General features: G+C 37.4%; 2 protein-coding genes across 6 annotated transcripts in view; one reads left to right on the top strand and one right to left on the bottom strand.

Annotated features, from left to right (window-relative positions):
* Positions 1-5,974, top strand: part of NADK2 (NAD kinase 2, mitochondrial) — a gene marked incomplete at both ends in the record, with an annotated part of 51,405 nt that extends 45,431 nt beyond the window's left edge. For all 3 annotated transcript variants that reach the window (XM_080719710.1, XM_080719709.1, XM_080719708.1), the window contains 4 exons: positions 898-953; positions 1,098-1,151; positions 3,626-3,749; positions 5,836-5,974. In XM_080719710.1, coding sequence (XP_080575836.1) covers positions 898-953; positions 1,098-1,151; positions 3,626-3,749; positions 5,836-5,974 — 373 coding nt within the window. The remainder of the gene's footprint in view (positions 1-897; positions 954-1,097; positions 1,152-3,625; positions 3,750-5,835) is intronic.
* Positions 5,975-11,459: 5,485 nt separating this feature from the next.
* Positions 11,460-26,007, bottom strand: part of SKP2 (S-phase kinase associated protein 2) — a gene marked incomplete at both ends in the record, with an annotated part of 34,475 nt that continues 19,927 nt past the window's right edge. For 2 of the 3 annotated variants that reach the window (XM_080698331.1, XM_080698333.1), the window contains 3 exons: positions 13,076-13,289; positions 18,060-18,167; positions 18,317-18,368. In XM_080698331.1, coding sequence (XP_080554457.1) covers positions 13,076-13,289; positions 18,060-18,167; positions 18,317-18,368 — 374 coding nt within the window. Of the gene's footprint in view, positions 11,629-13,075; positions 13,290-18,059; positions 18,168-18,316; positions 18,369-26,007 lie in introns of those variants that run through there. The other variant, XM_080698332.1, reaches the window with a different exon arrangement.

Below are 26,007 nucleotides of genomic sequence, written 5' to 3'. Positions count from 1 at the left end.
TGCTTGTCTTCACTCCCATTACTACTAAAATTGGTTTTCTATACTTTTCTCTTCAAAAAATGCAAGGAGATAAGAAAAGCACAGGAGTTGGGGAAAAGCTATACCTTTTTTTACATCCTGATAATGCTTATCACATCATTTCTGAGCACTTTTTGTTTCAAGCTAATTATATTGCTTAAATTTTCACAAATGATCTGAAGGTTGGTGATTTTACTTTAACAGTATAAAAAGTCCAAGGCCAGGTGTAGTGTACACTTGTAATCCTAGAACTTGGGAGGGTGAGACCAAGAGGATTGCAAGTTTGAAGCCAACCTCAGCAACTTTCCAAAGGGGGTGGGGATAGGACTGGGTGGAGCTTGGAAATAGAATGCCCCCGGGTTCAGTCCCGAGGAGAGTCTCTCCCTCTCCCTCCCTTCTCCCTTTTTTTCTCTCTCTCCTTCTATCCCTTCCTTCTTCTCTTTTCTTCTATCTTGACATACCCAAAGCCATGTGGCTGATGGTGAAATCAGGATTTAAATTGATATCTTCATCTATATACTTCTATTGGTGCTTTATAATTATATATCATAATGAGTTAGAGTGGTAGCCACATATATACACACACCACTTGGTTCATTTCCCTCCAGACCCCAACCCTTTTCTCTGCTCTTGATGATTTCCTTTGATGCACAGAACCTTTTTAATTTAATGCCACCATTTCTTAATTCTTAATTTCCTGAGCTTTGAGGGTCTTACTGAATAAATTTCTACCAATACCTATATGTTAGTGTTAATACTATATTCACTTATAACTTATATTCTAAGAATTCTCTCTATATTAAGTAGATTATCAGTTTTTCAATTTGAGCATGATTTTAGAATTAAACCAAGAAATAATTCTGTGGTTTTTGTTTTCAGGTCATTTAATATTAATAGGGTGGCATCTCAGGCTGTGGAAGATGTTCTTAACATTGGTGAGTTTCCTGTGGCTGCCACATTACATCATGTGGTCATGGCAGGCAACGTGATGCATGTATGGTGTGTGTATGGTATTATGTATTAGCTAGTGTATGATATAAAGTACTTAAAGTATTTCCTCTTTTCCTCTCTCTCACTAGCAAAACGACAAGGAAATTTGAATCTTCCATTGAACAAAGAATTGGTAGAGAAAGGTCAGTGACAAATGATATAACCAATATAAACTAATAAGTTTAGGAAGGAAAGTGTGAAGTATGGTTGTCTAATTAGCAAAGCAAAGTACTTTTCTGGACTCATACATGCTGTTAATACACTCTTAATTGTAAACAATACAAAGTTTAAAGCCAGACTTCCATATTATGAATTTTGTCAACCATGAAAAATATAACATTTATTTCCAAACATTGTAATTGGAAACATTTGATAGGGAGATAGGAAAATATGGAAAAATCTGTATCTAGCACATAGGAAATGCATGCCTGAATTCCGTGGGCTTTGACAGTAAATTCCTTCCTTATTCCTGGTTTCACTTCCTATGATTTCAGCTCTTTAAAATAAAATAGATCCTGTTTTTTCAATTTGAAACCGTAAAGCTTATTTTGTTTTATTTATTTATTTATTTTTGGTGGTACTGGGGTTCCTGGAAGCCCTTCTACCTCTGGGATACACTCCCACAGGCTACACTCCCAGACCTATTTTTTAACTCTTTTTTATGTGGAAACAGGGTCTCTTCAGCCAGCAAGGCTGACTCCGAACCAGCGCGATCCTCCTGTCTCCACCTCACAAGTGTGGGGATTACAAGCGCGTGCCACCACGCCCAGCCATAAAGCTTATTTTAATCATGACTTTTCAATTAGCATTAAATCTGCATCAAATAAAGAAAACTTAGACAATGCAATAATTGATTCTTAATTATATAATTTAACTTAACATAGAACCATAAGGAAATGATAAAAAATTTAAGGTGGTAGGTACACTAATAGTTCTGAGTTGATAATTGGCCAGTGTATACATGAATCAAAACATTACATTGTACTTCATAAATATGTACAAGCATGATATGTCAGTCAAAAAAATGCAAACCTGCCAGGTGTGGCGGTGTACACCTTTACTCCTAGTATTTGAGAGGCTGAGACAGGAGAATTGCTGGTTCTCAGTCAGCCTTAGCAGTTTAGTGAGGCCTTCTGCAACTTAGTGAGACCCTGTTTTCAAAATAAAATAGGGCTTGTGGTGTAGTTCAGAGGTAGAATGTCCTTGCATTCAATTTCCAGTATAAAAACTACAACAAACAGAGCCAACTTAAAATCTGAATCTTCCTTTTAAGATTTAACTTCCTTCAGAAGCAGTGGTGAATATCAGTGATACAATCGCTGTTCCAGGCATCTCTAGAACCACTCTTTTGAAGTTTTATCAGAGCTAGCATGTTTTTTGTGATGTGTTCCCAAGGAAGCAGATTTTTATTTTTGTGGGTAAATTAGATTTAAAAAAAAAAAGCTAACTATGATTTTTCAATTTAATAATGGTACAAAAATGATAGGCATTCAGTTGAAACTGTACTTTGAATTTTGTTTTTTTGAATACTTTTATTGATGCATTATAGTTGAACATCATAACGTAGTCCGCAGTGATGGGAACATAAATGCACACAGTACTTGGTGGGCGTTCCCTGCCTCCTTCCCCACCCTCCCCTCTGTGATCTTTTCTGGGTTATTGATGTGTCTCCTGACTTTTGCTGTGGCAGCCACAAGGTCAGGTGGGTAAACAGTTGCCTCTAGTGTTCCATGTCTTGTGTTTGGTAGGTTAGCTATTTTAACTTAAAACTATTTTCAACGAATGGGTTTATCAAGACATAGCTCCGTTGTAAGTTGAGGAGCACCTGTAATTTAAATACTTTCCAAAATAAGGTTATATTAAATAATAAATGACAGTCTTTTTTAAAATTTGCACTTAAACTTTCAAATGTATTTTTTCAGTTGTACCTCTCTCACTCCCATATATATATATATATATATATATATATATTTTTTTTTTTTTTTTAAGAGAAAGACTTTTGCTAGGCTCAGGCTAGCATCTGGCCTCAGATTCCTGAGTTGCAGGACTGTAGGTGCACACCACTCCGCCCAGTTTACACAGTCATCTTTAACCAGTTTATGCTTTGCATGCCAGTGCTCTCTGCTGGAAAGAAAGCAGGTCCAAAAGATTTCTAAAAATACCTTGAGTAATGACAGCTTCATTGGAGACAGCATATTATTTGGCATTGTTAGAGGCTATTTTATATCAAGGGTATTGATTTATAAACTCTCCGACATGGTATTCTGGAAAGAACTTGGCAGGGGAATATGGCATCTCAGGTTATATTTTTGAGGGTGTTTTAACTAGTTCTATTTTTTGTTAAATTACTAGCTTCATAGTTTTTTCTTATTCCCAACCATATCTATTTCTGTGGTACTATTGGTAATGAGTTGTTGTAGAACCTAATAGTAATTTTTAAGCCTTTTTTTGATTTTGTTTTCTTTTAGTTGAATATATGTTTTGAGTTCCAAAAACTTGCTCCCACACAGACCTTTAGAAATAAGAATTTTTATTTTTACTTGGGAGTAACATGTGTTTCATTTTGTACTTCCCAGAAGTGACCAGCCTTTTTTGAATATTGTTTTTTTCTTTATAGTAACAAATGAATATAATGAATCACTTCTCTACAGTCCAGAAGAACCAAAAATACTTTTCAGTATTCGAGAACCAATAGCGAACAGAGTTTTCTCAAGCAGTCGTCAACGTTGTTTCTCCTCAAAGTAAGTATCCTACATGTGGCTTGTGACTTTTCATCCATTAAAAAATACACTTGGCCAGGGGTGGTGCATGTCTGTTGAGAACTTTGGAAGCTGAGACAGGAGGATTACACATTCGAGGCCAACCCTCAGCAACCTATAGATCCTGTTTCAAAATAAAAAATAAAAGGGGTAGGGGTTATTGCTCAGAGCTAAAATGCCTCGGGTTTAGTTTCCATTAAAACAACAAAAACATAAAAAACCCCTTTCCCCCCCAAACAAACCCCCCCAAACACAGTTGGTCTTAAAAAAAGATTTAATCTTACTAGGGTCACTCATTTAAACTTAATCAGGAAGAGTAGAATCTATACAAGTAATGAGGTATCTTGCTAACTTGGCTACAATATTTTCTTTTAAACTTACTGTGTCATTTTAGCAAAACTAAAATTTAAGTGAAAGGCATATAGTTACTTAATTGGATGTTGTTGGTTTTTTTAATATGCCAAGACATATTTAGATCAAATTAATATTTTTTAAAACATGGATTAGAAAGAAAATTATTTTTTATAAGCTGTGCAGTGAAATCAGGATACACATTCATATAAAACTTAAGTTACAGTAGGACTAATTTCTTTAAACTTTTTTAAGTGAAACTTCCATAAATCAAACCACTAGAAAATAATTTCTAGTAATTCAAAGATACTATTGAGAAAAGGAAAAGGCCATTTTCAGAACCAATATGTATCAGTGAGTTCATAGCCAGAATAGATGGTATAGGTTGAGTATCCCTAATTTGAAAGTCCAAAGTCTATAGTGTTCCAGTGTCCAGAACTTTGTGAGCACAGACATGATGCCACACATGGAAAATTTCACACTCAACATCATGTGATGGGTCACAGAAAAAATGTAAGTGCACTAGAAATACTATATAAATTACTTCCTGGTGTATATGTAACAATTGAATTTTGTGCTTAGAATTGGGTTCCATTAGCAAGTTACCTTATTATCACTATATAAATATTCTAAAATCTGAAGTATTTCTGGTCTCAAGCATTTTGTGTAAGGGATTGAACTCAGGGGCATTCTACCTCTGAGCTCCACATTCATCCCTATTTTATGTTTTATTTTGAAACAGTCTTGCTAAGTTGCTTAGAGCCTCACTAAATTGCCGATGCTGGCTTTGAACCTGTGGTCCTCCTGTCTCAGCCTCCCAAATACTGAGATTACAGGCATATACCACCATAAGGGAAAATAAGGGATATTCAACCTGTATATAAAGAATTTCTACAAATCAATAAAATGGAAGCAAACCCAATTGAAAAAATGGCCAAAAATCTCAGGCATTTCATAAAAGATATCTAGTAAGCATATGAGAAAGGTACTTTATTATTTCATCTGGGAAATGAAAGAATGATATAATAAGATGCCCTATTACCTACTAGAGTAGCTAAAATACCATTTAAAGTTCAAGGACAGAGAAAGCTATTAACTATTATAGTGATAGAAATTAGGATAGTCGATAAGTTGGGACTGAGACAGGGAAGTGATTCCTGGTTCAGGGGATGTTTATACAAGGGTGCCCACTCAGCTGTGCCATATTCCTTTAACCTTAAGTAAAAGTTTCACATGAAACCACTCTTGCTTAAACCCTTGTAATAATTCAAGTCATATGAAAACAGCCTTAGTTTCCTCATAAAGTCTGAACTTGTTCACTGATAAATATTTGAGTGAATGGTGATGCTATTCTGAACATTTAAATTCTGAGACTTTGGAATTGTTCCAATTATTATTTATGCAGTCACCAGTTTTCTCATGGCAAAGAGCAGCTTGATTTTTTTTTGTAATCAAGGCCAAATGGATCTGCTAGTTTTTTTTTTTGTTTGTTTTTGTGGTACTGGGGTTCCTGGTATCCCTTCTACCTCCGGGCTACACTCCCAGACCTATTTTTACATTTTTATTTGGAAACAGGGTCTCCTAAGCCAGCGCGATCCTCCTGACTTTGCCTCCCAAGCGCGGGGATTACAAGCGTGTGCCACCACGCCCGGCAATCTGCTAGTTTTGATTTAGAAAAGATTAGTTTTGTTTTTGGTAATGATCTGTTTCTTTTTAGGGTTTGTGTTCGTTCTCGCTGCTGGGATGCTTGCATGGTTGTGGATGGAGGAACTTCTTTTGAATTTAATGATGGAGCAATTGCTTCGATGATGATCAATAAAGAAGATGAGCTTCGAACTGTGATTCTAGAACAGTGAAAGAGTTCCTCACATGACAGATCTTGATTACTGGAAAAATACTTTACTGTGGAAACAGACCCGGACTAAAACTCTATTTTCTGTTTGTTTAAGACTGGTTGCCCTTTAACTCAGAGGTGACAAAGTGAGATTCGTATCACTCTGCTGGATTGTTGTAGAAATATATTCACTGTGTGAGAAAATGGGCTAAATGAAATTAGAATTGATACCAGTGAAATTTCTCTATTATTTACAATTGGTTAACCAAGATTGTTATTATCTTTTTAAATTTAGAGAGGCAGGCTTAAATAAAGGATTAAATGTTTAGGATTTGAAATATAAATGTACAAATGTTGTTTTCTTCCCTTTCTTCCTAATTTTGTGAATTTGGTCATACGTATCATTTGATTAGTGTATATTTTTTATAGTACCTAACAGCCAAGACTTAAACAATTTTTGATGATGGAGAATTTTGATAAATCCTGACATTGACCTAATTGAAGTAGGTAAATGTGCTTTTTAATATTTACTAAGAATTTTCTAATTCCAGGACACAATAAAGTGATGATGCTATTCTTTAAAATTTTCAATCATTTTTGAAATTATAGATGAATACTTTAATTAGACATTCTTTCTGTTTAATTTCAGCAATGGTTGATAAAATACATTTATTGGGACAAAATCATGATACTATTTTAGGTCAGAAAATTTTTTTAAAAAATGACTTGACTTTAAAAAATGACATGGATCTCTTCCATCTTTAAAACTAACATGGATTCGAGGACTTAAAAGGATGACCTGATGAGACATATTCCCCTGGAGTTTGGTAAAATCTTTAAAAAAAATTTGTGTAGTGTCAGAGAAAGGATTCTTTAGTAATATGTAAAAACCACAGTAGTTTTGGAATTGCCTTACTTAGGATTGTGATGGTTTTCACTTTTATCTCATTCTAAATTTTACATAATAGCTTTGTAAGGTAGAATGTCATGGATTCCCCCCCCCCCATTATAAGAACTTCTTTATTTTTGGAGGAAACTTTTTATTTAATTCTTTATCTACTTAAAAGCAATCCTAGGATTTTCACAAAAGGCCATTGTTACTGTATAATGAAATGGTATCCTCAAGCCATTTATTCAGAGTTGTATATTTTTTTTACTTGCTTGGGAAAATTTTGTTGTCATTGATAAATATTTATTAAACACCAATTCTGTGCCATGTATTACTGTGTCAGGTGCTGGATATAAATTTGATGAATGAGACTATCCTTATAGAATTTGAGCCTAGTGACCTAGAAGTAAAAATTCTGTGAAAGCTAGGATGTAGACTAAAATTAAGTCCTCTTAGTTTTGCAAATGATTTACATGTTGCTTTTATCAAAAATTAAAAAAAAAAAATCATTGTTAAAGTACAAGGTAGTCTAGGTCTTGGTGTGTATCCAGAAGAATCTATTTTCATTTTCTTAACTAAGAGTATCTGCATAGACACTTTGAACAAAGAACTCACATGATGCATCAGATGGAAATAAAAAATTAGTTTTCCGGAAGCTGGATCTAATTTCTGGTTTATTAAAGAAAAAATCATAAGATATCTTACAAATAAGTTCCACACTATAGAAATCTCCCTTACAGGTTTAAAATACTTTTCTTGAAAACAAATGCTAACACTCTTTCCTGTCTGAAGGAAATCTGATTGTAACATATTAATAGGCAACCTGCTGTGTATAATTGTTCATAAGCCATATTTTGAAAGATTTTAGAAAAGGCTTACTATGCTCCATTTGCAATATAGCTTCTCCTTGGGATTTATTTCTAAGAGATGAGAGGCAAAGGATGTTAGAATAGCAAAATTTTCTATGAACGATTTAACATTTTAATTGCAACTATATGTAAATAAAATTAAGCCATTGTTATTTCTGTTTTACCTCATTTCTTATTTCCTTAGCTCTTGGGTCATTATTTTAAAAACCAGCTTTTCCTGAAATACTGTTTCTAAAGTCTTGTTCCCCCAAACTAGGTATTATTCTCTGCCTATAGACTTCATTTACATACAGTATTTAACACAGCATGATGTTACTTAATTAGAAGGTGAAGTACTTACTTGGAAAATGTGCTCTTTTTAAGTAATTTTGACCTAATGTATTTCTTGCATATGTAAATATATTCATGGCCCTTGTACATCAAATTGTCATGTTTTAATATATAGCCTTTAAGTACAAAAAGCTTACATTAGCTTAATTTTCCAAATAAGTAGAACCAATTAACATTTGTATGCACTTTAAAAAATTGTCAATTATGAATTTTTATTTTGAAATTTAAAGTCCTAGTTATTTAAATATAAAATGGCATCAAATGTAAATTTGAGGATACATTATTGCTCCTTAGGAATTGCAGGCCTATGAGAACAGCAATATAAAACCAGAACTTATCGCCAGGCGTGGTGATGCACGCTTGTAATCCCCGTGCTTGGGAGGCGGAGACAGGAGGATTGTGGCTTAAGAGACCCTGTTTCCAAATAAAATATAAAATAGGTCTGGGAGTGTAGCCCAGAGGTAGAAGGGTTCCATTCCCAGTACCACCAAATACACACACACACACACACACACACACACGTATGTATGTATACACACACACATACTTATTTCATTCCATTTTGCCAACACATGTATCCTTATAAGATTATATACCAATCAATTGTATAAGATATTAAGATCCCAGGGATAACATTACTCAGTAATATGGAAAAAAATATATATATATAGTGTTGGGGTTAAGAGTAAATGTGTTTATCTAATGAATGGTGCAGTTTTATCTTTTTGAATGCAGTTGATTTTTCATTTTAAACATACTTTGGAGGCTGGGGGCATAAGTCAGTGAGGCTTATATTAAGTTTTATGCAGTAATGAAAGTATGAATTAAGTCTTGTGGTTTTAGGATATTTTAAAGAAAATCATTAAACAAGGAGCTAGCAATAAAAATATTGTTAAGTTGAATACTTTAAATGCTCAAAGTTGGAATTCAGGTATTTTGTATTTGGAAATGCCCAAATATCAGCATTTTAATGTTTAAATTCACCAAACAAAAATTATCCAAGGCAAAACAAGTCTATAAAATAAGTTTAATATAGGTTCTTGGCTTTGACCTGTATCTTGGAGTAGGCCCTTGGTGAAGAGTACCTTTTGTCTTCCGAGATATGTGGCCAGGTGGAGGGGAAGGAGTCAGAAGAGGTCAATTTCTGCTTGTTCTGAGCCTTGGTATGCAGTGCTAAGGAGTTTCCTTCAACTTGCCCAGGCCCTTTGTTACAGGTTAGTGCAGAGTCCTCAGTTCTTGTGTTCTCAAAGCAAAGAATTCAGAGACATTAAAACAGTGTATTGTTTGAGCAGAAGAAAGAGTTTATTGTTGGGGGAGAAAACAAAAGTATATTCTCAAGATACCGGAGTGGAAGCAGCATGGTGACTTTGTATATTCTATCTGGAAATCTCCCTCCATTGTGTATTATGTATTTGGGGCAGTTACTGCTGTGGTGAGCCTTGGCTTACTGCTTCTGTGCTAACTTGGAAAATTTTTCATCAGTACCTAAGCAAAACCCATGGGTAGGGTGATCAAACATGATAAATGAAATTGCAGTAAACCCAAAGGACACGACTCGGCACACTGTCCATGCTCCAAACTAGAAAGCCCCTCAGGCTGGTTACACCTGTTTTATAGGCAGTATCTGGCCATGAAGGAGGTGGTTTATGGGTAGGGTTCTATCAGCTGAGGTGGAGTAACCTGTGGCTCCAAGTGGAGCTAACCTTATTACGCCCCTCTCTTACCTTCTCTAGGTACCTAACACCTAGACTACCTTAGTTTTCTCCCAATGCTCTGCATCTTCCCTTGTGCTGCTATTCAGTTCTCCACTTGTATTTTATCAATAAATGCTGAGCTTACCAGAAGGGGCACACACACTTTAGCAAGTTTTGCACTTGGCCAGTGTTCGTCTATCTCTGAAAATTATAACTAGGGCACAGGACAGTGAGAGAGGAATCAAGTGTCCAAAAAAGAGTAAAGGGATATCAGTGAACATAAGGCAGAAAAGGTGTCAAAAAGCAGTTCCAGAGCTTGCTTCTGCTACAGCTAAAATACCAATTTATGGAAATGGGACAGACTTGCCTGTTTAACACCATTCTAAGGAAGTATTAGCAAATTCAGACTTTGGAACATAGGACAAATGACCTAATACATTAAGTAAAAAGTAAATTCCAAAGGAAAAGCAAGAATCCAAAGATTGAAACTTTAAAGATGTCAACAAAATGCAACGTGTGGACGTTTTAGCTTGACCAAAACACAGGTAAGAATACACTTGAGACAAGTATGTAATCGCTAACATCCTGATAGCCCATGCTTCAGAATCTAGAAGAATCCTCATCTTTTGGGGGTATATACTGAAATGTTTGTGCAATGGGTCTTGGTTTTGTTTCAAAATAATCTGGGGATAAAGGGAAGGGTTGCAATCATGGATAACAAGATTGGCAGGAGTTAATGACTTGAAATTAGATGATGGGGTTCACCATAATTTTGACTTACTACATATATTTGACATTTTCCATCATTAAACAAGGCATAGTAATGATAATGTAACAGAATAACCAACAAATGGGGGTGCTATTCAAGGATCACCATTCCATTTGGCCGGCTGTATTTTTTGTAGTACTAGGGTTTGAACCCAGGGGCATTCTACCTCTGAGTAGTATCCCCAGCCCTATTTCTTTATTCTTTATTTTAAAACAGGGTCTCATTGAGTTGTAGAGGGCCCAAGTAGCTGGGGCTGGCTGTGAATCTGTGATCCTCCTGTCTCAGCCTCCCAAGTAATAGATGGGATTACAAGCATGTGCTTCCACTCTGCTTGGCTGGCTTTTAAAAGAACTGAACTTCTAAAGGGCCTCTGGGTGTGGGAACTAAAGTCTTCAGATGACAGTAATATCTATATCATGAACAGATGAAGTCTGTATTTACCAAGTGTTACTAGCTGACAGTAGTACTTGACTATCACATTAATCACTTGAATCCAAATATTCTATAAATGTCATTGCTTTGGGAAGCATGCTGAAGGTTAAAAGCCTACACTCAGCACCTTTTCAAAGTGCATTATAAATATTTTAATGACAGTAAGAATATGAAGTAGGATGGTTTAGGGCTCCATTTTTTTTTTTTCAAAACTGGATTGAACCCAGGGGCATTCTCCTTCTGCACTACACCACCAGATCTTATTTTTTATTTTAAAACAAGGTCTCACTAAATTGCAGAGGGTGTAAGTAGCTGTGGCTGGCTATGAACCTGCCACCTCTTGTCTCAGCCTCCCAAGTACTGGCATTACAAGTGTGAGCCACCATGCTCCACTTTGAAGAGTCTTCTTTAGAGGCCTCTGGGCCAAATGGCAGTCCACAATATATGGTTTCTGATTTTAATGATGTAACTAAGAGGGATACAACTGAGCTCAAGCACTCATTTTTATAAAAATGTATTTTATTTTAAAACCAGTTTATAAAAGTAGAAATCAATACAAAAATACAGATTACTCCGACATGTTGGCAAAATAGCTTATGGCTGGACTTGAGTTTGGAAGTACAGGTACTGTATGTTTGAGGGCATCCGGAAGTCAGAGCATGACCTGACCTACCACCAGCCCTTATCACTAATCTGTAAACAATAATTTCAAGTAGTATTTAGCACTTTCTAACTAATAAGACATTGAAGCATAATCTCCTGTGTAACACTGCTTCAAAATGTTCTTACTTAGGTCTGAGCAGATAAGGGCACTTCATATTATTGTTCCTAACATTATGTAAAAGTTTTAATTTTAAAAAATAGAAAAAAATGATGAGTTTTGGCTTTTTGCATACTGAATGTATGGTGAGGTCATTGACTTAAAACTAGTGTTTCTGTAATTTGTAGAAAGCAGAATTTGATCTATTTGCTTTTATGTTCTATATACCAAATTGAAAAATTAAAACAACACTCATGTTATCAAAGGGTTACACACCTAAGTCTTAACTCTTATGTAGGTACAATTAATGCAGATTGCTCTAAAACTGTACAGAACATATACTTGCTTCTAGTGTGTATTTCTGATTTAGAGGAACAAACAGTTCTTAGGTTTAGTAACCTTTATAAAGTGGATAGTTTCAAATATTGTGAGAGATCATAAAAAAGGCAATTTAAAATACTTGATTCCAGAGTAATATAAAGATTATCAATCTAGCACTAAAGAAAACAGCAGGCAGTATCAGTTTGGAATTCCTCCAACTCTTCAATAGAAACTGATTAGGATAATACTGCCTTCCTAAAACAAAGCAAGTCATTTTAAAAGCTAAACAACTCATGCTAACATAATTAGATTATAGAGTTAGAAAGACACAATTATATTTTCTCACCTAATTAAGAATTCTGAGAATATAGCACCTCAGTGAACAATGAAGGACACTTCAGACTAACCTGATGCAGAAAGCTGATTCTCGAGCCTTCAGTTCTATACTAACCCTATTCTGCTTGTCATTTCTTAATTTGTTGTTTATTTAGCTTTAAAGTGAATTAAGTGGGGCCGTTTCTAATAAGCTAATTTCAAATCTAAATTGAAATTGGAATGCATTTTTTTAAATCTCCAGAAGAGATCGCCTCAAATTCTATTATCTTAGGTAGGACTATTCAGCTTGCAAACATAGCTTATTGTTCTTCCAAGCCATGTCTTATAAAGCAACACTAAAAAACTATATAGATAAAAGTTACTATAAAGTCTATGAAAACTGTTTGCCAGTGGTAATTTCTAAGCTTGATTCTAAATAGTTAATCAGAAGGGCACATGAGAAAGGTGGCTCAAATTTTACTTTGTAAAAAGTTATCTCAGAATTATAGGTTCACTCTCCTAAAATTTCCAAAGGCCTACAATTTAGGCTCATAAGGGCATGGCACTGACAGAAGCTATAATAGTCATTTTTAAAAAGCAACACTTCATAATTTTCCCTTGTAAAGGGTTCCCTAGTATACTTGCAGGATGAAGACTAAGGGAAAATGAATAGTAATCTAGCCAAGTGCTCCAGCAATCCTCCCCATTCCAAAGAGGAGGAGACACCATCCTGCAGCAGGTACTTCAGAGACAGCTGGGCTTTTGCAGTGACAGTCGGCACGTGATGCCCCAGATCTCCTGGCTCTTTTTGTTGCCCATAGTTGGCCTGGCAATGGTGGTGAAATAGGAGCAATTAATCTGCAGATGAGGAAGGGCTTCCCGTAACAGCTGAAGGGTACCGTCTGGCACGATCCCGAAAACCTGTAGTGTTTTTAGTGTGGGAATTTCTCCAAGTTCACTGGAAAGGAAGATAGAGACTTTCAGAGAAGTATCTATGGAAAAATGTTGACTAGAGTTACATGACTGAATTTTTACAACTTACATTCTATAAGATACTACCTGGAAACATAATTCAACATAAACAATTTGAGTTAACAGCAGAGGTCAGGCAGACATGATTATGCATGGTCAGGGTGGTACAGCTATAGACACGTAAAGGTGAATCAACTGCAAAGCCCAGGCCAGCTTTATCAGGCCCAAGCCTTAGGAGACGCACCTGTACTTTTTGTTGAATGAGACTCCTAACATTTGCTTCCTTTCTCTTTTCTTGATTTACACTGTGATGTGAAAGAGGTTACTGTGTTCTGAGGTAGCAAGCTAGAGATGTAAACATAAGTGTTTTACTATGATATCAGCTGGAATCACCATGGGTTACATGAAATTTAATGTGGTCATGACCTTTGTTTGAATAAAGGTCATCTCTCTCTAAAGTAGATTTCAGCAGGGTTGATGACTTCTAAATAATGGTTCATGTTATGAAACGTAACAGTGAATTTCCCTAAAATATTTTAGACAGGTATATGTAGTTGGGCACAGATAAAGGGGTAACCAGTCACACCTTTACAGAGGCAACAGTGAAATTCTGGGTCACAAAAATAAGAGCCTCTTCTTCCAAAATAAATACTTTTTGGTGTGGGTAACAATTCTTCACACAGATCTATGTGCCTAGAAATTCATCTCTCTGATTTGTATTTGCTCCAGGTTGGGACACAAAGTCCAAAGTCTCAGGAAGGGGAACACTTTTTTTTTTAAATTTCAACAAAATCTCACTTTAGGTCAATGAACACATCAATGATCCAGAGTTGAAAGCATCCTTCATAATTTTCACAGTCAATAATTACTTACCCACTTTGTAAGAACTTTCACTTGGCTTCCTATCTTCCTTCCTTCCAGCCTATTCTATACCAATGTCCAAGGCATCCTCATAGCTCCAAAACCTTGGATGCTTCCTTTGCTTTTAGGGAACCCAGAATGTTCAGCGGGCCATAAGACCTTCCATTCTCAACCTGTTCTTCCAGCCTTTCCACTACCCCTCTAAATGTATATATTTACATTCCATAAACTGTCTTAGGCACTGGGGATGTTTAATATATGCTAGCATACTACTAGATGGAGAATTTAGAAAATAAAAAGGACTATCCAAATTAAACACGTTTGTTCATAAGTAGACAATAAGCATAAAATTTGTAGGTTGTGAACAGATCAAAATAAAGTCAAGAGCAACAAATAACTATTGTTCTTAAACTGATTTCTGGTCTGTAGAAATGGAAGTATAAACGAGAGTAACAATTGATAAATGTTTATATTTATCACTACTGAAGATGATGGCAATCCTAATCCAACCTTGAATTTCTCTTACGGGAAATTTGTATGAGAACTTTGTAATCACTGAAAATTCTAGTTCTGGGACATCCAAAGCAACACATTGTGAATCCCTCTGTAGTGCGTAATATTTAAGAGCAAAGTGTAGGCAGGAGTGAGAAGAGGAGGAGGAATGACAGATGGTAGAGAAGGAGATGTTCTTGCAGCAGCATTGAGAAAGATTTGGTGAGGAAGGAAATCACACCTCACTCTCAGAGTTCCACGAGAAGAGGGATCCGCATAAAATGGGCTGACAGCTTGAGGATCAGAAAATCTTTTAAAAGAGGGGAGGAGACAAAGAAAAAAAAATGTTGCCTCGATAACAAATTTGCAGGTATCTCCGACATCACAACGGAAGAGACGGAAAAACGAAGAGCAAATAGAGATGAAGATCTTAAAAGCCTTTATTTCCAGTTCACGAAGTGTGCAATGACATTGGTAACGTCTTATGGGTCTTTGCTCACTTTGACTAAATAAAAAATAGTATAGACCCACAGGTTTGCTGCCTACCTCATCTCCGTAGTCCTGTTTTCCTTTATAAATTTTAAATGCCTCAACTACAGATTCTCTTACAGCACTGCTAAATTTCTCCTAATCTCAGATCAGCTCACAATCTCCAGCTTGTGTTTCTTACTTGAATGAGAAATAGGGAATAATTAGAGGAGGGTTAAGAATAATTAAGGAAGAAGGAAATAAATACAATGAAGACCCAAGGGGGGGGGGGGCTAAAGTTTCTCAAGTAGCTTATAAACTATTACAGAAGAAAGACATTCAGATTTTACTTGCCTACTACTTCTGAGATAAGAAATAAATAGCCTCCACTTCTTTAGCCTTGATGACTGGCTCTCTGGAGATTACTACCGAGGCATCCTGGAATTTTTGTTAGGATAAATTTTCAAATAAATCAACTGCAAAATGACTGGAGTTACAGGAAAAAAACATTTCAACAAAAAAGGACAGGGAAACAACTAACTCACCTTAAAGGACTTACAATGTAAATTGTGTTATTTACATGATATCTTAAGAAATATATTTTTACCTTGAGGTTCAAGAGTAGCATTTTTCTTCTTTTCTCATTCTACTGTAGTACTCTGACTTGTAACCCAATTCCTGATGCCCATTTCTCTTATTTTAAAACAAATAAATAATAATAATAATGTGGAGAAGGCTCGCACCTAGGTTTGTGACTTTAGGCCCAAGCTCGTAACCGTCAACTGCCTGCAGCGATTGCTATAGTAGGTATAACTATTATCCCACTGTTACAAATATTAAAATGTGAAGGCTCACAGCCTTCCCCTTGCCTCTGCTTCAGGAAAAACACTTGGGTTATTACCTGTTTATCTTCTTTCTGAAGAGAAGGGATAAAGCAAGTCATATAATAGATTCTCTTGAGAAAAGAAATCAGAAAAGAATTATCTTCAGGCTGCCCAGGCAAAGAAGTAGGAGCTTAGATGGCAAGGGCAGGAGAGAATGGATGACAGAGAAACCTTTCTGAGTAGACTCTAGAGGTTCTTAGGAGATCTGGATGCTAGAAAATAGAGGCAGGAATTTTAATCAGAGTTCTATGTATACAAATTTAGAACCCAACATTGGAGAGCCAACAAATAAATACCGACATCATTTTAACTTTGCTTTTTGGTACTGGGGATTGAACCTAGGGGCATTCTACCTCCAAGCTACATCCCCCGCCTTTTTAAATCTTTTTTTCTTGATAAAGGTCTCTCAGAGAATTACTGTGGTGTTGAGGCTGGCATTGTGCCTGCTATCCTCCTGTTTTAGCCTCCCAAGTACTGGGATTTCAGGTGTGCATCAAGCCCAGCTCTGACATCCTTTTCAGGAAGTACTTTTCCAAATGAGATAATCAGTTTAGCACCTGAGCCCTGAGGTTATTTAAAATAATTAATCAAAATTACTGGATTTATTTCTACTAGTTCACCTTGTATACCTGAAGTATCTGACTTAGTCATCAGTTCTTGAAACTAACTTATTCACCACCCTTCTTGGTAGGAAACCGAAGCCAAGTTACTGTCATTTGGATAGCAGCCCCATTTGGGGCAGATTGACTATAATGAAAAGAACACCGAACCAAGTGCAAGACACTGCCCTCTTGTGGTTTTTACTGAAATCGCTAGGCATTTACATTTGTCATTAAGCTCTTTCGGATAAGATAAAATAAAACTTTTTAAAAGTAAAGAGATAATATCATTGCCAGGATGATCTGAGTACAACACTTCCTAGAAGAAAGATTGATTTGACTTCTTTTCTTTGCACATCTTGATTCTGTGGAGTTGCTGAACAGGTAAAATTAATTTTCAGAGGAACCACCAGAGTGGATGAAGACTGTTTGGCTTCTATTGGTCTAAGAGAACTCGAATCTAGAACCAGCTCAGCCAGTTAACTCATCATCAGATCTAAATTAGTCACTTCATTTTTTTGGGTCCTAATATCCGCTTTGCTTCAGACTCAGCCAGGCGTCGTGGCACACACTTGTAATCCCAGCCTTTGGGAGGCTGAGACAGGAGAATCGTGGTTGGTGGACAGCCTCAGCTCCTTAGTGGCCCTTTGCAACTCAGTAAGGCCCTGTTTCAAAATAAAGAATAAAAAACAGGGCTGAGGGGTTGCTTGGAGGTAGGACACCTGCCCCCCACCCCCGGGTTCCATCCCCAGTACTGCAAAAAAAAAAAAAAAAAAAAAAAAAAAAAAAAAAGCATTAGACTTATGAATTTATACCACCTACTGATTCTTCATGTTCCTTTACCATCCACATGACATACATAGCAAGATGGCAGAACTTTTTCTCTAAGTCCAAACAAAAGCTTTTAGTATCAACTAGAGTTGATCTGAACAATATGGGGAAACAAAACCAAAAAATCCCACTCATATTGGTTCTGCCTTCCTAATTACCATGAGTGCCCTGGAGGCAAAGGCTCCTAGAATTCTACATCTTTTGCAACTTTGTCAATGATTAGTACTTAAAATTGTTGTCAGTGAATGCTAGTACTTGGAAGGCTGAGATAAGAGAACAGCAGGTTTGAGGCCAGCCTCAGACACTCAGGCCCTCAGCAATTGAGTAAGACCCTGTTTCAAAATAAAAAATAAAATGTGGCTGAAGGGGTATAGCTCAGAGGTAAAATACCTCTGGGTTCAATCCCAAGTACCATGGGGGTGAAGGCGATGTTAAATAATAAATGTTTAATGAATAATCTCAGTCACCTCACCTTGACCAGACATTTTAAGCCAGTCTATGACACTAATATTAATGTTTAATTTTAAATGTCTGCTATTAATAATAATGGATTTTTAATACTAGTGGCATCTCTGTTGGTCCCTGCCTTCTAATTGTATTAAAAAGACAAAACATACTCACAGTAGAGTTTCAGGTATGATATCATAGCACCGACTGAGTGATAGGTGTTGGAGGTAGTTGAGCTGAAGAAATTCCGGAAAGGAGTCATGCTTTAGCATGATACTATCACTGTAAAAAAGCAGAAGGTATTCAGAACCACCTATACCTTCTAGCTGGAGAATACTGCTTAGTTTCTTTAATCCAGTATTAGGTCCTTTCCTCATTTAATGAGCAATCAATATTTTTTCAATTTTTGATTTAAAATAAACAAGAAATACCTTAAGTCTAGATGGACAAGGTTGGGGCATCTTCTAATTAGGATCGAGACATCTAGGAAAAATGAACAAACATGATGGTCACTGTTAAATGAACAAGGCAAGAATTTTCTATTGCTAATAGCATTTAACATTGTGCTAGAAGTTCGGGACAATGCAGTTAGAGTCATGCATTAGAAGAAAGAAAAAACCAAAACAGTCTCCTTGGCATATAAAATATTCTTCTCAGAGAGAGGCTACTGAGAATGTTAAGAGAACAGTGTAAAATGATGGGTTAATGACAAGCTGTAACTTCTTTATGTATCAGCAGTAACTGGCTGGAAAAGTCAAGGAAAAGTAATCCCTGAACAGTAGCAAAAAGTAAAATCAAACACTAGCAGCATAGAGACAAACCATATATATTATAAAGGTGGCACTTCAACATGATGAGAGAAATCATGGCTCATTAAAGAACACTACTGCTCCCATACCTGGGAAAAATTATTTCTTCAACTCAAATGGCAAATTCCCCCAAATTCCACACTTTTTAAAAAGTTCTAAACACGGAAACATGGGCAACTATTTTAACAATGCTTGGGAAAAATGAGTTGTTTCTAAACATAAAAAGACACATTCAGAAAGCACTTCTAATCTGCTACACAAAACTTTTAAACTTCTATGGTGTTACAACAAAACAATTAGAGAAGCAACAGAAAACTGAGAAATAAATGTTTTCTACATAAGTCAAATGAGGTAACAGTCTTATTATACGAAGAGGAAAAAGATAAACAACAAAAAGGCACCACGAACATCAACTGCTAATTAGCAAAATACAGATAACAAAAAATGGAGTTAGAAACATGAAATAAAACTAGAATACTACTTTTCAACCATAAAATGAAAAATTATTATAACACCTAGAACCGACAATAGTAAAACAGATTCTCTCATCCCCTACCCGTGATATTTATTTTATGTGCAATCGTTCAGGAGACTGAAAGTGATTTTAAAAAATTTTTTTGATAGTGAATTCATTTGTTAAAAAAATATTCAGAGCATTATACATTTTGCCCTTTGGTCCAGTAATTCTAGTTTTAGAAAAATAGATGTATAGAGCCAGGTGTAGTGATGCACACTTGTCATCCCAGTGTACTTGAGAGGCGGAGACAGGAAGATCGTAGTTTCAAGACTAACCTCAGCAACTTAGTGAGACTCTTAGCAACCTAGCAAGACTATTTCACAGTAAAAATAAAATATGGTTGGGTGTGTAGCTCAGGTACAATGCCACTGGTTTCAATCTCCACTACTGGATAAAAAAAAAAGAAGAATATGAACTATGCACTGTACCAATAGTTATAAATGCTGGGTGTTGTCACACACACCTATAATCTCAGTACTTCAAAGGCTGAGACAGAAGGATTGTATTTTTGAGACCAGCCTCAGCAACACAGCAAAGACCCTCAGCAACTTAGACTGTTTCAAAACAAAAATTTAAAAAAAGGCAAGGGGTGTAACTCAGTTAGAATGCCTCTGGGCTCAATCCCCAATACCACACACACAAAAGATTTTCATTTTATTTTATTTTACTTTTTTTTTGTGTGTGGGGGGGGGACTGAGGATAAAACCCAGGGGCATTCTACCTCTAAGCTACATCCCCAGTCCTATTTTTTATTCTTTGTTTTGAAACAGGGTGTCACTGAGTTGCAAAGGGCCTCACTAAGTAGCTGAGGCTCTCTGTGAACCGTGATCCTCCTGTCTCAGCCTCCCAAATGCTGGGATTACAAGTGTGCACTGACTACGCTGGTCCACACAAGGTTTTTTTTTTTTTAATTTATTTTTTCCCCCTGGGTCTGGGGATTGAACCCAGGGGCATTCTACCTCCAAGGTATATCCCTAGCCCCATTTTTTATTCTTTATTTCGAATCAGGGTCTCATTAAGTTGTGGAAAGCCTCACTAACTGAGGCTGTCCGCGAACTGAGATCCTCTGGTCTCAGCCTCTCAAATGCTGGGATTACAAGCCTGTGCCACCACACCTGGCTCAAAAAGATTTTTTTTTTTTTTTTTTTTTTGGTGGTACTGGGGTTCCTGGAAACCCTTCTACCTCTGGGCTACACTCCCAGACCTATTTTTATATTTTTATTTGGAAACAGGGTCTTTTAAGCCAGCGAGGCTGGCTTCAAACTTGCGTGATCCTCCTGTTTCCGCCTCCCAAGCGTGGGGATTACAAGCATGCACTACCATGCCCGGCGTCTCAAAAAGATTTTTAATAACATGAAAATAACAAAAGAAAATCTGTATAAGACATTATCTCAATTTGGTCAACTCTCTTTCACACACATATACATACAAACAGAGGGGAAAAAAAAGCTGTATGTTAATCTATTAAAACGTGAACTACAGTAAACAGTCAGCAAGCATGCTGAGATTGTACAGAAGCAAGTCACATGAGCTAAGCTACAGTGTAAGCAGGAAATGACTCAATAAATGTGATTTATTTATAACAATAGACAAACTTCCTTAGCGCTTGAGAAGTTTTCTGTTATTGTTTCACAGCTTTATCTTTGGCTGCATCCCCTCCCTAAATTCTAGACTTGCATTTCCACCTGCCTTCTCAACTTACCCATTTATATATATGGAAAGAGGCATCCAAGTTTAGGGCTTAAAGCCAAACACTCAGTCTGCCCCTATTATAATCCAGATATAAAACATCAAGAGAAGCGCATGGATCAGACACTGCAGCCAGGTGGAGAGGCAGGCAGGGCAGGAGCAGCTGGGTCACTGCGGGCGAGGCCCTGGCGCCTCCTCAGTCTCTCAGCTTCCTGGCTGCCCTGAGGCGAGAGCGGCTTGGCCTCCTCTGTTAGGCCCGCAGTGCAGTGTCTGCCTTGGAGCCGGTCAACCAGGTGTGGCCAATAAAGCTTTCTTCCTCTACATTGTGCCTGTTAAGTGTTTTGTTCCCAGGGACTCAAAAGCTGACTGATAGTCCCCTGAACTGATTCCTTCCCCCAGAGTTCTTCCCATTTCACTGATAACTTCATGGGTAGTATGCCTTAGGCCCAAACTCTAAGCACATTTGACTGTGTCACTTCCCACACCCAACCCGCCTCCAAGTCTTCCTATGCTGTTTTCAGACCATGTCTTGGCACTTCAAATGTCTCCACCGGCGTCTTCTAACTGTCCTTGCTGTGTCACACCCCCCCCTCTAGACTTTTCTCCACCTAGCACCAGCCCCTCTTTTTTATTTTTTATTTTTTGGTACGGGGGGTTGAACCCAGGTTTCTTCTACTTCTGTGAAACACCCCTAGTCCTATTTTATCTTTTAAACAGGTCTCACTAAGTTGCTGAAGGCCTTGCTAAGGTGCCGAGCTGGCTCTAACCTGCAATTCTTCCTCAGCCTCCAAGTACTGGATTACAGGTGTGCCCCACCAAACCCAGCTTAAGAGTCTCTTAAAAGGTTCCTGCCACTGCTCAGCCCGGAACACTTCCCTGGCTTCCGGCCTCACTCAGAAGCTCGAGGTTTTGCCTTGGCTCAGAGAGCCCTCGAGCTGTCTCATCTCTCTTGCTCCTTTTCACACACTGGTTGCCACAGTGCAAAGTGGTCTTGCACTTGCTGGTCCTCTGTTCCAGAATATTTTTATTTCACAATCCATCTGTATTTCTCCTTCACTCAATCAGGGCTCTGCTCAAATGTCACCTCCTCAGAGAGGCCCTCTGTTGGATCACTGCATCTCAAAGGAGTCCATTCCTACTGGGTGTGGCGGTGCACACGGTAATCCCAGTCCTTGGAAGGTTGAGACAGGAGAGTCACAGGTTGGAGGCCAGTCTCAGAAACTCAGTGAGACCCTCCACAACTTACTTAGTGAGACCCTGGTTCAAAATAAAAAAAAATAAAATGGGACTTGAGGCATATAGCTCAGAGGTCGAATGCCCCTGGGTCCAATCCACAGAACCAAAATAAAATAGATTAAAAAAAAAGTAGTCCATTCCTGCCACATCATACCTGCTCACTCTGCTTTATCTTTTCTACTTGAACGTTTTCCTCCTTTCCTAACAAACAGAACTTGGTTCACTGCCTGGCTCCCTCACAGACTGTAAGCTGCACCAGAGAGATCATCTTTGCTGTATTCAAGACCACACCTTAGAAGTCTGGAACAGGCCTCCATGCATCATGGTCTCAATAAACACATGTGCAATGTACGCCCAGGCGATGAAGAAGAGCATGACACAACTCTGAGTGACCACTCCCCTAGCCAGCCAACTAGCCCTCAACAAAACTAGGTAATCGTCTTATTTGATACCACTAGGGAAAGAACCAAACGTGGGGTAGAGGGAGGATAACATTACTCTTTCTCCAGCCCTCATTTTAGCCCTGTCCTCCCCTGGTGGAAAATGTTGTTAACAGTGGAGTCTGCCAAGATTCCCTCTTCACTGTGCTCTATTTACCCACAGACAGTAGATCCACTTGAGCTAGAGGGGATTGTAGAAACCATATAATCCAACCCATCACTTTGGAGGAAAGGGGATTTCAACTAGAAAAACTGAGGTCAAATACAAGGCCCAAAGTGAAGTCCTGAAGACCTCATCTGGCACCCTTATCTGCTGTCCTAGGGGAGGAAGGGATTGGGGCAGTAATCAGCAGTCAACAGTAACTGAACTGCAACTACGGGCCAAGAACTGTTCAACATGCTGCACACATATTAAATCATTTATTCCTTACTGTAACTCTTAGAGGGGGGGTCCTACTATTCTATCCATTTCACTGATGATAAAACATGAACAGAAAAGTTAAACAACTTCCTCATGTTTCCCTAGTAAGACTAGAGATTTGAGCCAGGCAGTAAGGCTCCAGTCTGCAAGCTGAAACCAAATCCATCTTACCTTATATATAATGAAATGGTGTGCACTATATTAATAACATTAGCACAAATTTTTGAATTCCCAGAGTATAATTATGAAAGTAACACTTCAACTCTATACTCTCTTTGTTCTTGAACTGAATATATCCAGCAAGCTGGATTTTATTACCTACAATTCCTGCCTTAACTGGGTAAACAAGCTATTTTCTTTTTGTGAAGGGACAAAAAGAAAAGTTTTACATCCAAAGTCAGCCAAAGTTAACAGCAATTTGCCTTATGGCAACCTTCTAACCTTATACCTGTTCATGTCAGAAAAACCCTCAGTAAAGTAGTGGGAAATTCTGATGTAGGAAAGAAGTATAAGTAGGAAATTGCCAACCCTTCTCCTGAAGACAGACGAGGGAAAAGCAAGAGTGGTGAGATTTGATGGGGGGGCACTCTTTGGTGGGGTTTAAACTCCCTGGGAAGTACTTTGGCAAGAACTACCCAAGGTTTAAGAGTGCCACATCTTTGAATTAACAATACTACTTTTAAGAATCTATCCTAATATACCCAAAGATTTGTCTCTGTCCATCCCAACACTGCTTAGAGAAGGGGAAAACTGGAAAGACTCTAAGCATTCCTTAGAAGGAGATCAGACGCATGCATAATTATTGACTTAATATGAATTATTCCATATCCACTGGACGGAGTATCACACCGCTCTGATGATGCAGTACAGCCACGTGAAAAGGGGTTGTGTGTGTGTGAAAACATTTTATTACATAGAACATTCCTATATAGGAAAGAGCGACAAGATGTTAGATTGGTCGTGTGTGTGTGTGTGTGTGTGTGTGTGTTTGCAGTACTGCGGAGTGAACTCAGGAGCATTCTACCTTCAGGCTACACTCCCAGCCCTATTTTTTATTAAATTCATTCTTTCTTTCTTTCTTTCTTTCTTTCTTTCTTTCTTTCTTTCTTTCTTTCTTTCTACCTTCAGGCTACACTCCCAGCCCTATTTTTTATTAAATTCATTCTTTCTTTCTTTCTTTCTTTCTTTCTTTCTTTCTTTCTCTCTCTCTCTCTCTCTCTCTCTCTCTCTCTCTTTCTTTCTTTCTTTCTTTGTGGTACTGGGGTTCCTGGAAGCCCTTCTACCTCCGGGCTACACTCCCAGACCTATTTTATATTTTTTTATTTGGAAACAGGGCCTCTTCAGCCAGGGCAACTGGCTTTGAACCTGCGCAATCCTCCTGTCTCCGCCTCCCAAGCACAGGGATTACAAGCGTGCGCCGCCACACCTGGCTTTATTCTTTATTTTTGAAACAGGTTCTCACTAGGTTGCAGAGGGCCTCACTAAGTAGTAGCTGAGGCTGGCCACAAACCTGCGATCCTCCTGTCTCAGCCTCCCAAGCACTGGGATTACAAGCATGTGCCACCTTGCCTGCCGTGTGCATTTTTAAAAAAAATATGTATATGCATGTAATTTTGAGAAGGCTATATAATATTACAATAAGATTTAACAATGTTTAAAGGGTAACAATACTAACAGAAATACCATTTATAGATGCAGTGATATGAAATCAAGCTATAATTTGTAACTTTTACAAATCTCTAAAGAAAATATTCCCCATTTTTAAAAAGCAGACATTTGGAATGTAGCAGTTCAAACCTGAACTAAATGAATGTTTAGACAATGAACTAAATCTCTGGCCACTCATAAAAAATCTAGCCATTATTTTCTATAGCCTGGCATATCTGACTTATCAGACATTATCTGGGTGTTAACCTCTGAAGAAGCAAATTAATACTTAAATTTTAAGAAGTACTTACATATGGTTGACTCAAATCTTTTAAAACATAATAAAAATGCCAATAAAGAAAAGCTCTACACTTGAATGAGCTAGAAATCTAACATCAAGAAATAAAGATACAGTGGATATGTGTCACTAGATTAACTAAGTTTTGTGTAGCCTTGACTTGAAATTATTAGCTTGAGACTAATACTACAAATCAAAATTCAGTATTTTATACACAAACCAAAGTATAGCAAAAATTGTAAGGTTTATAACCTACTAGATGTCAACAATCTCCCCACAGCTGTAATAATTAAAAACATCTCAGACATTGTCAAATGTTTCCTTACAGGCAAAGTTGTCTCCAGTGGAGAACTGCTGCTTAAGACTCATCCTGCAGACTCATCCTGCAGACTCTGAGGGATTGTCCAGGACCTGTCAGATACCCAGATCCAGGGATGTTCAAGTCCCTTATATAAAAGTGTAGTACTGCTATGTAATCTTTCTTCCTGTATACTTTAAACCATCTCTAGATTATTTATGTCACCTAAAGTAAGTACTATATAAATAGTAGTTATACTGTACTGTTCAGAGAATGGTAAGAAAAAAGATCTGTACAAGTTCAGTACAGATACAATTTTTTTTCTGAAAATCTTTGATTTGCTGTTGGTTAAATGCATGGATACTGTGCTGACAGATACAGAAGGCCACCTACTACTTATATCCATTTTTATGGTCGGGTTTTGCCTAGTAATTTAGTTGATTAAAAGTAGTTTTTCTGATTACAGTGCATACCTATAACCCTAGTACTTGGAAGGCTGAGACAGGAGGATAGCAGGTTCAAGACCAGCCTTAGCAACTTAGTGAAAATCTCAGCAACTTAGCAAGACCTTGTTTTAAGAACTAACAAACAAAAAAGAAATAAAAAAGGGCTGTGCATGTAGCTAGGAGGTAGAAAGAAAAAAAAAAAAAGTAGTAGTTGTTTAAAAGTATAAAGGTCTCTTCCTCTGGACTCAAATCATGATTCTAGCTCACTAGCTGCTCCCCTTTACCTAATCCTTTGATCAGCAGTTCTCACCTGGAAAATGA

Source organism: Muscardinus avellanarius, assembly GCF_963383645.1.
Source record: "Muscardinus avellanarius genome assembly, chromosome: 1".
NCBI lineage: Eukaryota > Metazoa > Chordata > Mammalia > Rodentia > Gliridae > Muscardinus > Muscardinus avellanarius.
Note: the sequence above shows the minus strand (reverse complement) of the source record. Positions and strands in the feature narration are given on the sequence as shown.